Here is a 17,518-nt window from a genome sequence, read left to right on the forward strand (position 1 = left end):
TTAAAAAGGCAAATTGCAGTCAGAGAGATCTGAGTTAAGACCCAGCTCCACAACCTTGCTGTGTAACCTTGGACAGGCCACAAACACACTTTTTGGCCCTGTTTCCTCATCTTAAAAATGAGAAAAACAACAGCACAAACTTCAAACTATGCCTTAAGGAGGAGTAAATGAGATAGTATACAGCAATATAATGAAAAGGGTGTGAAACACAGACAGAACTGAAGAAATATTAGTATTATAATTATTGATCTTTTCTAATGATTTTACTTGTGCAAAAATTTTAATAACATACTAAAAAATTCCAATGACATACCAATAAAACAATGAGAAAATCACTAGCTAAAGAGAAAAGCCTGAGGCTCTCAAGGCAGCAGATCAACACAAAATAGACGCCTGAATATCTAAATGACTGCAGGCAGCCGAAACTCCCTATCTGTCCTATTTGCCCTAACCAATCCACACTGGACTGTAACATCAGTAATAAAATTTTACTGTGTTAAACCAGGAAAACTTCAGGGTTTACCTATTACAGCAGTTAGTCTTATTTACCTTGCCTAATATATGCAATCAAGAATGGATGTTATGCTTTGAAAAGGACCTATATTTGTTAACAGGCTACTTACAAAGCAGATTCCAGGACTAGAAAGAAAGACCATGTGCTAATATTTCAAACTGTGAAATATGCTCCCTCTGTATTTGTCTTCATTAACTCCAGTTTAATGAAATAAGCCATAATGAAAAGCCCATTCTCCCAGTCTTTCAAAAGATTTCAGCTCCCTGTCCTTCCATATACAAAGTAACAGACCACATTAACTCCAGCAAATTGCTATTTGTTCACTGAACATCTTACACCTGCAGTTCCCACTCTTAACTCCTTCATCCCCAGTGCCTATACTTTTAATTATAAGTGTGCATACAGCTATCAAGAGGAAGAGGAATACAAGGAATTAGCTGAGACTACTGGATTCCTCAAGAGGAACACTGGATGGTGCTGCACCTGCTAGATGATGTGGGCCCCTGGCTTTCCATGTTTCCCTCTTTCCCTTTACCCAGTACAGAGACCCTGAATGTGGTACAGATTAAGCTTCAGGCATGCATTTTTATGAGTACATTACTTTTGTTTGTATTCATATTTTGTTTCTAAATTTGAATGTTTAAGTAAAATTGTTCTGACTCCATTAAGATCACCTTCTATAGCAAATGATTCTGGCTGTATTACATTAATGAAATAAACACATACATGTAAGTAAAAACTGAGTCAGTCAGGAAAAATATGACATAAGTAACAGTGTAGGTAGTTTTTGCATCTGGCAAGTTTGTGAAGGTAATCCATAAATTACTGTCTCAGAACTATTAACATACAGTTAGAAGTTGTAGGTAAAAGCAAAGTAGAAGGACTTGTACAAGCACAAATTTCTTTATCCAACATGATGTGGAGTTAATAGATACTCTCTATAAATGATGTAAGATAGTTTTAAGTATAATACTTTGAGAAGGAATCAAAAATAAATCTTAGGATAGATGAGGGGAGAAGTAGTGCTATAAGAATATAAAGTAACAATTTAACTTCTCATCTTCCATAGTAGCAAGTCAATATATGTTTATGTCTAATAAATGAAGAAAACAACACCTAAAAGCAAAGGTCTGCATCTATTTGAGTAGATTTTTGCGAGCACTTAGAGAGTTTCTTTTTCATGTTCAAACTTTTGTGTATTGTTTAAACTGTTCTTACCTGCATTTCCTTTTATAAGAAAAAGTCACACAAAAAGGTGAAAATTTTCTACTTATTAAATAATACTTACTCAGATACAAGCCATACCTCATAAGTACATATAGAAAATACAAATAAAATTTGGCAAATTGTCCCCTTACAGCAGATTTTGCTGAAAAGAATACGTTCAATGTTATAAATTGGTATACGGATGTATGAACCAAGGGATCAGGGAATTCGTTCCTATTGCTTGAGTAGCATTCTAAATAATTTCATTGTAATAAAAAAGCAAGAGTAAAATATTTTTAACATTTTAAACTATATTTGAAAAAATTTTAAATACAGCTACTTACCAAGATTCTGTGAGCCACCAGGTTTACTTTCATTCATTTTACTAGGAAAAATAGAAACATACAATATAGCCATCTTAATTTTACAAGTTTCAAATTATCCATTTTAACTAAATTTAGTCAATACATGAGACTATAAATAAGTTGCATAACCATTTCTTACTCTAGTACTTAATTTTCCCTCCTCACACACATCTAATACTAGTAGTTCTCAACAAGGGTTGTTAAGTCTGTTAAAAGTCTGACATTGTTAAAATTAGAAGGAATGTCTTTTTAGCTATAAAAAAGATTTAAGATGACCTCTAGCATTTAGTGGAAAGGGGCAAGGACATCCTGCAACCCAAAAACATCTGCACAACAAAGAAATCTAGACTTTCAAATTTCCAGCTGGCTATTCAAGTAGGCAAAAAAACACCCATTTATAATTACATTAACCTAGAACCTAAGCCCATTTTACACATCAATATAAAAAATTATTTTTCTTGCTGTTTTAAGACAAAATGAATATTTCCTATTATAACTCCTACGTAAGTCAGGGAAATTTGTGTTTTGTTTTGTTTTACCAAAGCTTTACCAGGAATTGTTTGTTGTTTAGGGAAAATATATCATCAGTGCAATGCCATTTGTATCTGAGTAGCCTAAAAAAATTGTCTTTTGTCAGGCTATACTTGTTGCGTTTGTGGGGACTCTATATAGCACTGCAAACACCTCACTGCCGTATTCACATCTTCCAAGTACAGTGCTCAACCATTTACATACTGAAAGACATTGATCTGCCTCTGCTGCCTCACTCCCCACTAGTTAACATAAAATTACTTACATTCATTACTGAAACACAAATTTTTCTAACTGTTCTCTAATGCCAAAAGATTAAATGGAGGAAGAACATCTTAAAACATACTATGGATATATGAAACCTTATTTGAAATACTATGATTCAAGTAATAATTTATATTTCATACTGATTTTAAGTTTTGGGTTTAAACATTCATTTTTGCTATATATCATTTTTGTACTTTCATAAAAAGTCATAGTCCAAATTTTCTGTGTCACTTTGACTCCAAGCCTTCAGTATTTTCTGGTTCTTCCTTACAAAACTATCTGTACCATCAAGACTGATAATTCTTAAAAGAATTTATAAAACAACGAAAAAGCCCCACTTTAAGCAGGCCTTGCAACTGAGTAGGTCTAGTCTACCTTTCCCACCCCTTCCCTACAACCATTAAGGTAGGTTTAAAGGAATACTTCTTTAGTATTTCCAGGATTTTTTTTTTAGGGCACTGATTATACTCTACAGGTATGTGACAACACTTCTGATGTTTATACATGTTCATACCATGATTGCAGACTGCCCTACTTGTCCAAAACCGATTGAGGATCACAGCCTAATTTTAAATATTCTAAAAAGTGTACCAGAAAGGGGAACCCCTCTTAAAATTGATGAAATCCATAAACAGGAAGATAAAATGCCTCTTTTATTAGAACTTCTTTATAAATTCAACTTCTGGTGATGAATTCAGGATTATCCTAAATCCATTTATGAAAATTTAATTGCAGAACATTACAGAAACACAGAATGTATTTCACCTAGACTAAACCTAATTTTAATTCATAACTGATATTTAGTCAGTATTCAACAACACAAGTTTACCTGAAGATACAATCTTTCCAGCTTATTTCCTTAACCTCTTGCCTCTGGGGGTGAACTTAACTGTTGCTTACTTTTAGATTTGCTGTAAGATTCAGAGTAATGACTGAGGTCCACAATACAGTCAACTTTAATAAAGATACTTAAAAACCTCACAAGGGCATTAACACAAATATTAATCACTTACTACTTTGTGCTGTGTTTACTTCAATTTTGTTAATTCCTCAGCTACATTGGTAAATTCTGAGAGGTTATAATCTCCAAAGCATTCAGCACAGTGATAACAGACACTTGCTGAGTATGACTGATACTTATGCTGAAGATACTAATACGATATGGTTCTAGACTAAGTTTTCTTTATAAAGAAATCACAATTCCTATGTGGCTGTATCCTCTCCTTGTCCCCTTCTCACTGCAGGTTCCCAAGGCATCTCTTTTGGTGGACAGTATGAAGTTCTGTCTAGATCTTTATATATATACAGACAGCACTGTTATTTTTTAAAAAGTATCTAAAGTTTCTTATTAGTTACCAGCCTCTGGACTCTGTACTAAACAAGTGCCTTTTCCTCCTTACAAATAAACATACAAAATTAAAGTGAACATCAACCTCACATGACACAAAAAAGTAGCATACCACTATGTAGAAGACCATGCTGAAAAGGTTCCAAATACCACTGACTATAAGCTGATCATAAGATTTCCAATGTTATCAAAATGTGAATGGGAATGGTTTTTCCAAAGTAAGCCAATATGTAATACACACTTTATATATAATTAACATACACCATTCCACATAGACCAACAGAATAAAAATAAAGAGCCCAGAAACAGATCTACACTTCTCCAGCCATTTGATTTTCACCAAAGGCACTAAAGCAATCCAATGGGAAAAAGAAAAGTCTTTACAACAAATGGTGCTGGAAAAAACGGATATCCATAAGGAAAACAAACAAACCTGGATCCATACTTCACACTATAAATAAAAATTTAATTTCAAGAGGATCACAGCCCTAACTGTAAAAGCTAATACTACTATAAAATTAACTTCATCAAAATAAAAAACTTCCACTCACCCAAAAGATGTTATTAAGAAAGTGGATATGCATGCCATGGGCTGGGAGAAAATATCTGCAAAAGATATGTCTGACAGATTTGTGCCCAGACGCATAAAGAACTAAAATGCAACAACAGCATAAAGCCAATTATCCAAAGTCAGTCAGTGTATGGCCTTTATTATGTTGAGATATGTTGCTTCTACATTCAGTTTCTGAGAACTCTTATGAAAACATGTTGAATTTTCTTAAATGCTTTTTCTGCATCTACTGAGACGACCATTTGATTTTTACTTCTCATTTTATTAATGTGATGTGTTGCATATATTGACTGGCATATGTTAAACCATCATTGCATTCAGGGATCAGCTCCACTTGATCATGGTTTATGACCCTTATAATGTGCTGCTGAATTTGGTTTGCTAGTATTCTGTTGAGAATTTCTACATCTATACTCATCAGGGATACTGACCTATAATTTTTTTTTCTTGTAGTATCCTCATCTGGCTTTATTATCAGGGTAATGCTGGCCTCATAAAATTTGGATATTGAACATACACTTGAGGAAAGAAGTATGACATGGTCAACAAGCAAATGAAAGAAGAAAAGCCAGAAAATTCACAAAAGTGTGAAAATTAAACAATGAAATTCTTTAACAGGCAAAAAGTTAAAGAAGGAATTGCAAAGGGAACTAAAAATACTTAGAAATGAATGAAAATGAAAAGATAACATACTAAAACCTACGGTATACAGCAACAAGTGATCAGAGGGATATTTATAGGTGTCAATGGAGACATTAAGAAAAAAGATCCCAAAATAATAACCTAACTTTATACTTGAAGGAACTAGAAGATAAGCAGACTGAAACTAAAGCTAGTTGAAGGAAGGAATTCCTCAAGATTAGAGTGGAGGTAAATGTGAAGAATAAAAATACAAAGGAGAGAATAAAATGACAAGCTGGTTCTTTCAAAAGATCAACAAAATTGGCAAACCTTTAGCTAGACCAATCAAGAAAAGACTGAAATTATTAAAATCAGAAACAAAAGGGGGTACACTGCTACAGAACTTACAGAAATAAACAAGATTATATGAATAACTGTATGCCCACAAATTAGATAATTAACTAAACAAGTTAGATAACCTTATAAAACAGACTCAAGCAAAAATAGAGTATTTCAAAGATCTGTATCAAGAAACTAAATCAGTAATCAAGCATCCCCCAACCAAAAAAAAAAGCCCAGGCATATAAGGCCTCAATGGGAAATTCTATCAAATATTTAAAGAACTGGCACTGATTGTTTCTCAAACCCAAAAAAGGAAGAGGAAGGAACACACCCTAATTCAGCCTAAGCCAGCATTACCCTTATACTAAAGCTGAAGACATCACAGAAAAGCTGCAGATCTATCCATACCCCTTATGAATATATATATTATATATATATATATATATATTATATATATAAATCCTCAACAAAATACTAGCACACTAGGTCCTTGTTAAGAGAATTATTCAGTGTAATACATCACATTAATAATATAAAAAAGTCACATGCTCATCTCAATTGATGCAGAAAAAGCATTGACAAAATCCAACACTATTTCATGATAAAAACACTCAACAGTCTAGGAATAGAAAGGAACTCCCCCAGCATGATAAGAGGCATCTATGAAAAACACAGAGCTAACATCATACTCAGTGGTGAAAGAATGAAAGCTTTCCATACAATATCTGGAGCAAAATAATGATGTACACTTTCACTTCTATTCAACACTGTAGTAGTTCTAGCCAGAACAATTAAGCAAGAAAAGAAACAAAAGTCACCCAAATTGAAAGCAGAAAGTAGCTTTATTTGCAGAAGACATTATCTTTTTTTGTTTGTTTCCCTTGCATTCTCCTCTTTTTTTATTTCCCAGGTTTTACTTTTATTTTTATTTTGGTATCATTAATATACAATTACATGAGCAACATTGTGGTTACTAGATTTCCTCTATTATCAAGTCCCCACCACGTACCCCATTACAGTCACTGTCCATCAGTGAGAAGACATGATCTTAATTGTAGGAAATCCTAAGGAATTCCCCAAAAATAGAGCTAATACAGGCACATCTCATTTTATCATGCTTTGCAAATACTGTATTTTTTTTACAAATTGAAGGTTTGTGGCAATCCTGAGTCAAGAAAATCTATCAGAGCCATTTTCCAACCGCATTTGCTCAGTTCATGTCTCTGTATCATATTTTGGTAATTCTTGAACTATTTCAAACTTTTCCATTATTATTATATTTATCCTGGTGATCTGTGATCAGTGATTATGACTCACTCAAAGTCCAGATGATGGTTAGCATTTTTTAATCAATAAAGTATTTTTTAATCAAGGCTCATATTTTTTAAAGACATATTGCTACTACAGACTCAACAGATTACAGTATAGTTATACATAGCTTTTATATGCACTGGGAAACCAAAAAACTCATTTGACTTGCTTCATTGCAATGGTCTGGAACAAGAACCCCAATATCTCTGAAGTATGCCTGTAAACAAATTCAGCAAAGTCATGGGATGCAAGATCAGCATACAAAAATCAGTTTTATTTCTATATAATAGCAAAGAATAACCCATAATGAAAATTAAGAAATCAATTTCATTTACAACAGCATCAAAAAGAACTACTTAGGAATAAATGTAATCAGAGAGGTGCAAAATTTGTACACTGAAAGCCATTAAATATTGCTAAAAGAATTAAGGAATCCAAGTAAGTGGAAAGACACTTTCCACTTCAGTGTTTGTGAGCGGAAGATTTAATATTGTTAATATGGCAATATTCCCCAAAGCAATCTATAGATTTGATACAATCCCTATCAAAATCCAATGGCCTTTTTTGTAGAAATGTAAAACCTGATCCTAAAATTTGTATGGAATTGCAAGGGAATTCAAAAGAGAAATACAAAAGAGAAAAAGCTGAAGGATTCATAGTTCCTGATTTGAAATTTACTACAAAGCTACAATAATCAAAACAGTGTGTTACTACCATAAGGATAAACACACAAAGAATAACCCATAATGAAAGATCAAATGAAAGAAGAGTCCAGAAACAAACACACATCTATGATCAATGAATTTTCAGCAAGGGTGTCAAGACCATTCAATGGGAAAGAATAGTCATTACAACCAATGGTGCTGGGACAACTGGTTAGGCACGTGCACAGGAATGAAGCTGGATCCCTACCTTGCACTATACACAAAAATTAAAAAAAACTCAAAGTGGATCAAAGATTTAGTATGTACTAAGAGCCAAAGTATTAAAAATCTTATAAGTAACAGGGTTATGTAAATTTTCATAACCTTGGTTTTGGCAATGGTTTTCTATGTATGACATCAATATTACAAGCAACAAAAACAGAAACAAAGAAAAACTAAATAAATTGAACTATACAATCAAAAGAATGAAAAGATAATCCACAAAATGGGAGAAAATATTTGGAATTTTTACACGATAAGGATCTAGTATCCAGAATATATAATAAACTCTTCCAACTCAACAAAAAGACAATCCAATTAAAAAACAGGCAGAGTCTGAGTAGACATTTCTCCAAAGAAAATAATCAAACAGTCAATGAGCACATTTAAAAATGCTCATCATTAGTCATGATATGCAAAGGGAAACTACAATGAGATACCATTCAATGCCCACTAAAGTAACTAGAATTAAAAAAAAAGGTAAAATTTAAAAAGTGTTGGCAAGATATGGAGAAACTGGAACCCTCATAAATTGCTAATGGAGTATTAAAATTGTACAGCTACTGTGGAAAACAGCTGGGAAGTTGCTCAACATGTCAAACCTAGAACTACCATATCATCCAGCAATTACACTGGGTAATTACCTCAAAGAATCAAAAACAGGTATTCAAACAAACACAGCCAAATGTTCATAATAGCACTATTCCCAATAGCTAAAAAATAGAAACAACTCATTTGCCCATCAACTGATCAAAAAGTATACAAAATATGGTATATCCACGTAACAGATTATTCAGCTAAAAAATGGAATTAAGTACTCATACACCTTTAAGATGGATGAACATCAAAAACATAACTGAAAGAAGTGAGAAGTGAAAGAAACAATAAAAGGTCACATATTGTATAATCTCATTTATATGACATATCTAAAATAGGTAAACCAATAAAGACAGAAAGCAGATTTGTGGTTTCCAGGGAATAAGGAATCTTAGTGACTGCCTAATGGGTATGAGTTTTCCTTTTGGGGTGATGAAACTGTTTTGGAACTAGATAGAGGCAATGGTTGCACAACATTGTGAATGTACTAAATGTCACTGAATTGCATACTTTTACTGTTAATTTTACAAATGGAAATTTTACTTCAATAAAAAGGTTAAATTTACACCTACCATATGATGCAACCAAGAGATATCAATGCAAATGTCCACTGCACACAAATGTGCATAGTTTTATAGCCAAAAATTGTAAACATGCTAAATGTCCATCAACAAAAAATGGATAAAACAAATTATGATATATTCATAATGGGCTACATTTACTAAAACACATTGAGCTATACCCCAAAAATGGGTGATTTGTATTCTATACAAATTATATTACACACATGTTTAAAAGTCAGAAACCTTCATTAAAAAATATAGATTGTCTAAATGAAAAGGAAGAGCAGCATAGGAGCTTTTAAGTCACCACTATGTCCTAACAAGGGCTGAAAAGACTGAAAAATCAAAACTTAGATCTGTAAGAAAGGGGAGGACACATGGCAAACCACTGGCCCCAAGACTGGAGAGACAGATAAATATAGAGTCAGAGCTTACCTGAGCAGAGACTTAAGCTGAAACTGCTGTGCAATTCAGTGGTGTGGGAGGAAAACCTGAACTGTAATTGACTAACTACTGAAGACTCACTGTGGACAACTACTGAGTTAAAAACTTCAGGGGGACCCTATCATGGGAGCCTCACACAATATTGTGAAATTTACCACCAGGAACTCTACCAGTGAGACAGGGACCGTGGGCTTAGACAAAATAGGGTGAGGGCCTCCGGAAAAAAACAAAGCAAGATAATCCATCGTGAGATTTGCTTGGCCTGCTGGGGGGCCCAGCTTATTTTCTGACTTTACCCAGGTGCTGCTTTCCCTCCTCCAGCCCTAATCAAGTGATTTGCAACCTGGGCAATTTAGCAAGCAAGCCCCAAACAACTAGTAAAAACAGGAAATATTCCATCTTGAAGATGAGATTGCATTTTAAAACCCAATTAGTTAAAAATTAAGTTTCTTAAGGTACTCTTTAACAAACAGACCACCTAGGGAGCAAAGCAAGCAGTCTTGAGTGATATGTTCCCAAACCAGGAAACTATCCTGGGAGGAAACTATCTTGGGAGGAAATCAGAGCAGTAAATTTCTTGTAAATAACCCAGTAGACTAATGAGAAACTTAATGTCTCTTCAAAGATAAGCATTTTGGGACCACTTAGCAGGTCTGCATCCCTAACCCTTTGTCTCTCAACCGCCTATAAATCCCCTAGACAACGCACCACCCTGGGACTCTCTTGTTCCCTCCTGGCCTGAGCCAGGAGCTCTGCCCTCTTGCTTTATCTCTAAATAAAAGCCTCTCCCTTGCTCTCCTACCTTGAGTGTTTGCGAAGTTGATCCTTAGACCCCGCGAACAAGAACCCCAGCATCACCAGGATCCCACAGTAAATACCAGAGAAAAATCTTCCTGTCATTTTAACAGGGAGAGGAAAAAAAGCACTATTTTGAAATATGCCATAGCACTCTGTTCTAATAAAGTCTGCTCACTTTATTTTACCACAGCCTAATCTGCTGGGTTATCAGAGTCTAAATGACCTGGGAGAAGGGCAATACCCAACTGCAGCATACGCTAACCATTCTGTCCCACACTTGTGAAGTTGGTTAGAAGAAAGGAGAAGAGAATAAAACCATATAAAATGCTCAATTAAAACCGTAAGTCAGAAAAAGAGTGGAGACAAAAACAGGAACAAAGAACTCTAGAAAAAAGTAATAAATATGGTAGATATTAATCCAACTATATCAATAATCGTTAAATGTCAGTGGTCTAAATGTACCAATTAAAGACAGATTTTTCAGAGCAGATCAAAAAATAAGAACCAACTATACGTTGTCTACAAGAAATGCACTTTAAATATAGATTAAAAGTGGATGGAGAAAATATACCATGCAAACACTAATCTCAAGAAATCAAGAGTAGTTATATTAACTTCAGACAGAGCAGACTTTACAATAAGGAAATTTATCAGGGATAAATAAGGGCATTACATAATTATAAAGGGGTTGGTTCGCAAAGGAGATAACTGGGTCTCCCAGCAGTGTTAAACCATGTGAGTCAAAAACAAATAGAATAGAAAAGAGAAACATGAGTCTACTACCATAGCTGGAGACACTTCAATTTCAACACCCTCTCTATCAGAAACGGGCAGACCCAGCAGGCAGAAAATCAGTAAGGACATAGTTGAACTCAACAACATCTTCAATCAACAACATATGAAGAACTATTTTATCTAATAACAGCAGAAAACACATTCTTCTCAAGCTTACATGGAATATTCAGCAAAACAGAGCACATTCTGGGCCATAAAACAGACCTTTATAAATTTAAAACATCATATAATGTCTGCTCTTAGGCTACAATGGAATTAAATAAGAAATTGTAACAAATTGAAAAATCCTAGAACACATGGGAGATTAAATAACATACTTTTAAATAACACAAGGGTCAGAGCAGAAATCTCAAGAGAAAATACAAAATATTTGAACTAAATGAAATCACAACTTATCAAAATTTGGGGGATGCTGTGAAAGCAGTGCTTAGAGAGAAATTTATAACATTGAATTATATACTAGAAAAGATCTAAAATCAATCATGTAAACCCCTACCTTATGAAACTAGAAAAAGAGCAAATTAAATCTGAATTAAGCAAAAAAGTAGTAAGAATCAAAGAAAAATTAATGAAACTGAAGATAAAAAACCAACAGAGAAAAATCAACAAGATGAAAAGCTGGTTCTTTGAAAAAAATCAATAAAACCAGTAGGCCTCTAATCAGGCTAAGAGAAAAAATGAGAGGACACAATTACTAATACCAAAATGAAAGAAGTGTTATCACTACAGATCCTATGGACATTAAAGTATAATAAAGGAACTCGGCAGGGCCAGGGGTGGGGTGTTAACATAAGAATACCATGAACAATAATTCTATGCCCACAAATCTGATAATCCAGATGAAATGGACCAATTCCTTAAAAGACACAATTTGCCAAAACACAGATAAGAAATATTCAATCTGAATAAGCCTTTATCAAAGAAACTGAATCAATAACTAATAACCTTACAAAATAGAAAGCAACAGGCTCAGATGAGTTCACTAGTAAATTCTAACAGAACTTTAGGGAAGAAATTATACCAATTCTCCAATCTCTTTCAGAAGATAGAAGCAGAAGGAATATAGACATATTTAGAAGGAAAGAGACATACCTTATTTTACTGCACTCTGCAGGTGTTTTTTTTACAAACTGAAGGTTTGTGGCAACCCTGAGTCAAACAAGTCTAACAAAGCCATTTTCCAACAACATTTGCTTTCTTCAAGTCTGTTATCACATTTTGGTAATTCCTGCAATATTTCAAACTTTTTCATTATTATTACACTTGTGGTGATCTGTGATTAGTGATTATGACACGCTCAAATTTCAGGTGATGGTTAGTATTTTTTAGCAACAAAGTATTTTTTAATCAAGGCATGTACTTTTTATAGCCATACTGCTACTGCACACTCAACAGACTATAGTATAGTATATACATAACTTTTATATGCACTGGAAAACCAAAATATTTATCTGACTTGCTTTATTTCAAGGTTTGTTCTATTGCAGTGGAATGGACCCACACCTGCAATACCTGTGAGATGCCTGTAGTTCCTAACTCATTCTATTAGGCCAGCATTACCCTAACACCAAAACAAGACAAAAACATCACAAGCAAAGAAAACTATAGACCAGTAACTCTCATGAACAATTCAAATCCAACAATGTATAAAACAAATTATATACCATGACCAAGTGGGGATTATCTGTTATGTAATACTGCTCCTAGGTATTTATCCAAAGGAGGTGAAAACTTACATCCATCCCAAAGCTTTCACATGGATGTTTAGTTATCTTTATTCATAACTGCCAAAACTTGGACGCAAAACTAAGATGTCCTTCAGTAAGTGAGTGAATAAACTGTGGTACATCCAGACAATGGAATATTACTCAGTGCTGAAAGAAATAAGCTACCAAGCCATGAAAAGACATGGAGGAAACTTAAATACACACCGCTAAGTGAGAGAAGCCAACCTCAAAAGGCTACATATTGTATGATTCCAACTATATGATAGTCTGGAAAAGTCTATGCAGACAGAAAAATCAGTGATTGTGAAGGGGTTGGAGGAATGAGCAGATGGGAGTCCAGAGGATTTTTTAGAGCAGTGAAAATACTCTGGATGATACCAAACCCATAGAACATACACCAACAAGAATTAACATAATTTAAACTATGGACTTTAAGTGACTATCATGTGTCAATACAGGTTCATCAGTTTTAACAAACATACCACCCTAGTGGGGGACGTGGATAATGTGAGAGGCTACACATATGTTGGGGTAGGGGCACATGGAAAATCTCTTATGTTTTATGGAAAATAAAAATCCTCTCAATTTTGCCATGAACCTAAAACTTCTCTAAAAAACAGTCTTAACAAAAAAAGGAAAAACGAAGTTACAGGTTTATACCATCTTAATTTATAACTAGTCCTCAGTTAACAGGTGTCCTCCTCCCCGCAACCCCTACCACCAAATAAGCTTCCTATGCCCCCTGTTCATTTTTTTCATGATTCTATTTTTATCCCATCTCATAAAGACCTTTCCATCTTGGCTCCTAAAGTCTTTTGGTACCCCAATTCCAAAATTTAAGAAGACATAATGTGAATGGTCTAGCCTGCATTGCATGTTCAGCTCTGATTTAAATACTTGGTTATTATTACTTTGGCTGGAGAAGGTATTTGGATCACACTAGGGTCTTATGCTCCTTAGATCAACCCCTACTCACTGGTCCTTAGAATGATGTCCCTATATTGTGCAGCAGGTTTTTAAAGAAAAGGCTGTGAACAGGAGGTCAGGTAACAATCTTACCTGTTTCAACTGAAAATGAAAGGCAAACTTTTCTGCTTTTTAATTTCCCAATATTTTCTTAACATAGAATTGAATTACTGTAGATCTATTCAGGTACAAATGAGGCCAATTCTGTTATAAAGTTAATTTTTAAATTACTTAATGTATACTATTCTCCGAATGAACAAAAAAATGCCACACCAGGAGGAAATTTAATGCAAAAAATGTAAAAATACTAAATCCTTCTTTAGTGTCTTATTTTCTTCATCTTAATATGGGAATGCCTGTTAAGGATAAGTGAGAAAATATGTGTAAAGCATTTAGAATTTCATAAACATTAGCAAATATTGCTCTTAATATTTTTTCAATTTGAAGTGCATAATATTTCAGTACTTACTCTTCCATACTGGTGAAATTTACAAACCATGATTATCACTGAAATCTCTACTAAACTACATAGGTATTCAATCATTTTAGAATGACAAAACTTTGTCAGGATTAACAAGACACAATGTGTTAAATTGTAAAATAACAAGCACTCACTGAATATACAGTTTCAGAGTGTAAGGACACTCACTGTTATGCACCAAGAATGGCAGATATAAAGACAAGGAGGACAAGAGCGCTCTGTCTGGTGTTATAAACAAACAGAACTAAACTGAACTGAGCAAGAAGTCTAGGAAGGTATTTGAAACCCCCTAGTTAAATTTTAAGGGGAAATAAAAAAGGTCAATGGCTAAATATGCAATACAGACTTGGAGAACTGTGGTAATATGGATACACTCAACATCATAGGTTGGGAAAGGGTGGTGAAGTATTAAGATGATGCTTGGAAACAGGCTGGAACCACAAAGAGAAGGCTGTTAAAAAAAATGCTAAGAAATTTGAATTATGTAAGACAGACAATGGGAAGCCATCACAGATTTTTATAGAGCAGTATTTGGAAAGCTAGACTGCAGACAGGCAGGAAGCATTTCTTTAAAGACAAACTTCCTCATTCAATGTAGATTCTGGCCCCAGTTCAAACACTTTATTAGTGTGAGAACAAATTACTGATCCCTTCTTAGCCTGTTTTCTTACTTGAAAATAGTACATACTGCAGGTCTTTGTGGAGATTAATGAGATAGTGTATGTAGTTTGCACAATGCTTGGTAACTCAATAGGAGATCCATGTATCATTTACTATGTGTCACACTAAGATTTTTATATGTATTGACTCATTTGATTCTCATAATTCTACAAGGTAGGTATTGTTACTATCTTCATTATACAGTTGAAGGAACTGAAGCACAGAAAGGTTAAACAGCTTGCCTTTAGCTATCAAGCAGTGAAGATGGAATTCAAACGCAGACAATCTGGCTCCAGTTCCATTCCCTTACCCAATATATTCTAGTAAAGATTAAGTCAGTGTTTTTAAAAATCTGGTCAACTTTCCTAACCTTCCAGATAAATTTACAGATTCTTCAACTCCAGACCTACTGGATCAGAATCTCTGAGATTTGAAGAGTGCTAACAGTACATAACAACCCTTCTTGGTAAGGTGTACACAATAAAATTTGAAACTCACTGACTTAGAGCAAAAACTCAATGAAGAGTTCGGTTAAGCAAAAAGATCAAAATGTGAAGTCTAATTTTAAAAGAAATTACCGTATGTTGGTAGCTTTTATGAAATGAGTAGAACAGCTGTCTGCAATCCTAAATATAGCTAGCTAATGTCTTTGCTGCAGTCTTACATGAAATGTTTACATTTCCACCATCATAATTACTTAATATTTTAATGTTTTTCCTGGCTAATAATGTTTAGCCAGCACTGGATGAAGGAATGTCTATTTTGAATATGATTAAATCCAACTTTCTAAAAGGTATGTGCGCATTTATATGCTACGATACCTTGGGTGTTAAAAATCTTAAAAGGAACATAAAGTATCTGTTCCTATAAAGCAACACAAAACCAGTTTCTAAAAAATTTCTACAAATTTAAAGTACTCATTTACAGTTTACGATTTAAACTATTCCATAAGAATAAAACAAAACACATCAAACGCACACACACACACACACACACACACATACACGCGCGCCCGCGCGCGCGATGCTGGAAACATGAGCAGAGCACTTCCAAATGACTCCACAACAACCCAGCTGGCCGTGAGAGCAGGGAAAAGGCAGATCTGTGGAACTAAACCTTATCCCTATTGTTTGCAAACTAAAACCCTTGTGAAATCACCGCAGTTACTATAGCCAGTTTAAATGAGCAAGAGTCTCGGATTTTTGCGGTACATGAAAAACGTCAACCGTGAAAGAAAAATATCCGGATTTTAAATACAAAGGATACTCAGATTTCAGTTTAAATCCCCACCAGGCATTTCAAAGACTGTCACTTCCTTTCGGTTCAGGGTAACGGAGACAACTCCGGGTATCCCTCTTAGGAGGTACTCGGAGCCACGTAAGAGCATCTTCGCATGCTAAACCTGACCCCAACCTTCCATCTTTAATAAAGGAAGATTCTGTTACCTGTAGTAACGCTTTCAACAATCAGATTTAACTACGGCTGAAGCTTCAGCATTCGAGCCTAATTGGCGGAAACACTAAACTGCGATTACCAGAAAGTCAGAGATTAAACAAGGCTTCACCCCGCGGGCGGTCAGGCCTCCGAACCCCCAGTGTTGAAAGTTAGCCTGCGTGCGTCAAGCGCCAGAAGCGCCGGCCCGAGCCGCCGCCCCAGCGCCCGGACTGCCAGAGCCCCACGTCAGCCCCGAGAGCACTCCGAGGGCCCAGCTTCCCAGCAACGCCGGCCCGCTTCCGACCCCGCGCCTCCTCTGACGGTCGCTATTCTCTCTGAAATACTTCGGTTCTTCCCGGTCCTCGTCCACTCACCAAGGAGCGCGGGGCAGCATCTCCAGAGCTCTGATGTCACTTTTCCCTTCTTGCGCCGCGCCGCAAGGAGAGTAAGAGCTGCCCCATCCAACGGCCTACGCGATTCAAATTCGCTCACTTCCGCCCGCAGCCCGGATGCAGTGCGCGCCCCGCCCCGGGGAGGTGTAGCCCGCGGCGGCGCGGAGTGGGGGTGGGGGGAAGCGAGCTCCCGCCCGCTCCTCTGCGGCGCTACCTGAGTCGGCTCCCCTGCGGTTGCCTTTCTGTCTGCGTTCGGCGTCCGAAAAGCCAAGGGGCGGCGGTGGTATTTCTGCCAGTGGCTCTTGAGAGGGTACTGTTTTTTCTGAAGCGGATGATTTGTCGAAGTTTCACCTCTTCAAGGAAAACGTAAAAACATTAAAGGAGCCTGGACGTTTTCACTCCTCTCCTCGCCCCAGCGTAAACACCTGCAGCAAGAAGGAAGAAACAAACCGAACACATACTTGGTACGGGGTTTCCCCGCGGCTCTTTAGTCCCGGCCCAGTCCAGGCTTTTCACCTCTTTCCCTCCCCTGTTTGAGAAAGACAGAGCCAAGTGCTCCAATAACCCTTATTTCAGTAGCAAACTGAAAATGAGTGCTCGGACCCGTTTCTGGGCCCAGATTATCTGAGTGTACTAGAAGGCGGCAAATCTTTTTCTCTGAT

General features: G+C 35.8%; 1 protein-coding gene across 3 annotated transcripts in view; it reads right to left on the reverse strand.

Moving 5' to 3' along the window:
- G2E3 (G2/M-phase specific E3 ubiquitin protein ligase) overlaps positions 1–16,977 on the reverse strand; it is a 62,544-nt gene extending 45,567 nt beyond the window's left edge. For all 3 annotated transcript variants that reach the window (XM_036881364.2, XM_036881362.2, XM_036881365.2), the window contains exons 1-2: positions 16,839–16,977; positions 2,065–2,105 (exon numbers count right to left, since the gene is read on the reverse strand). In XM_036881364.2, coding sequence (XP_036737259.1) covers positions 2,065–2,105; positions 16,839–16,858 — 61 coding nt within the window. In that variant the 5' untranslated portion in view covers positions 16,859–16,977. The remainder of the gene's footprint in view (positions 1–2,064; positions 2,106–16,838) is intronic.
- Between the last annotated feature and the right edge of the window lie 541 nt (positions 16,978–17,518).

The sequence above is a fragment of the Manis pentadactyla genome, chromosome 11 (genome assembly GCF_030020395.1).
Source record: "Manis pentadactyla isolate mManPen7 chromosome 11, mManPen7.hap1, whole genome shotgun sequence".
In the NCBI taxonomy this organism is placed as follows: Eukaryota; Metazoa; Chordata; class Mammalia; order Pholidota; family Manidae; genus Manis; species Manis pentadactyla.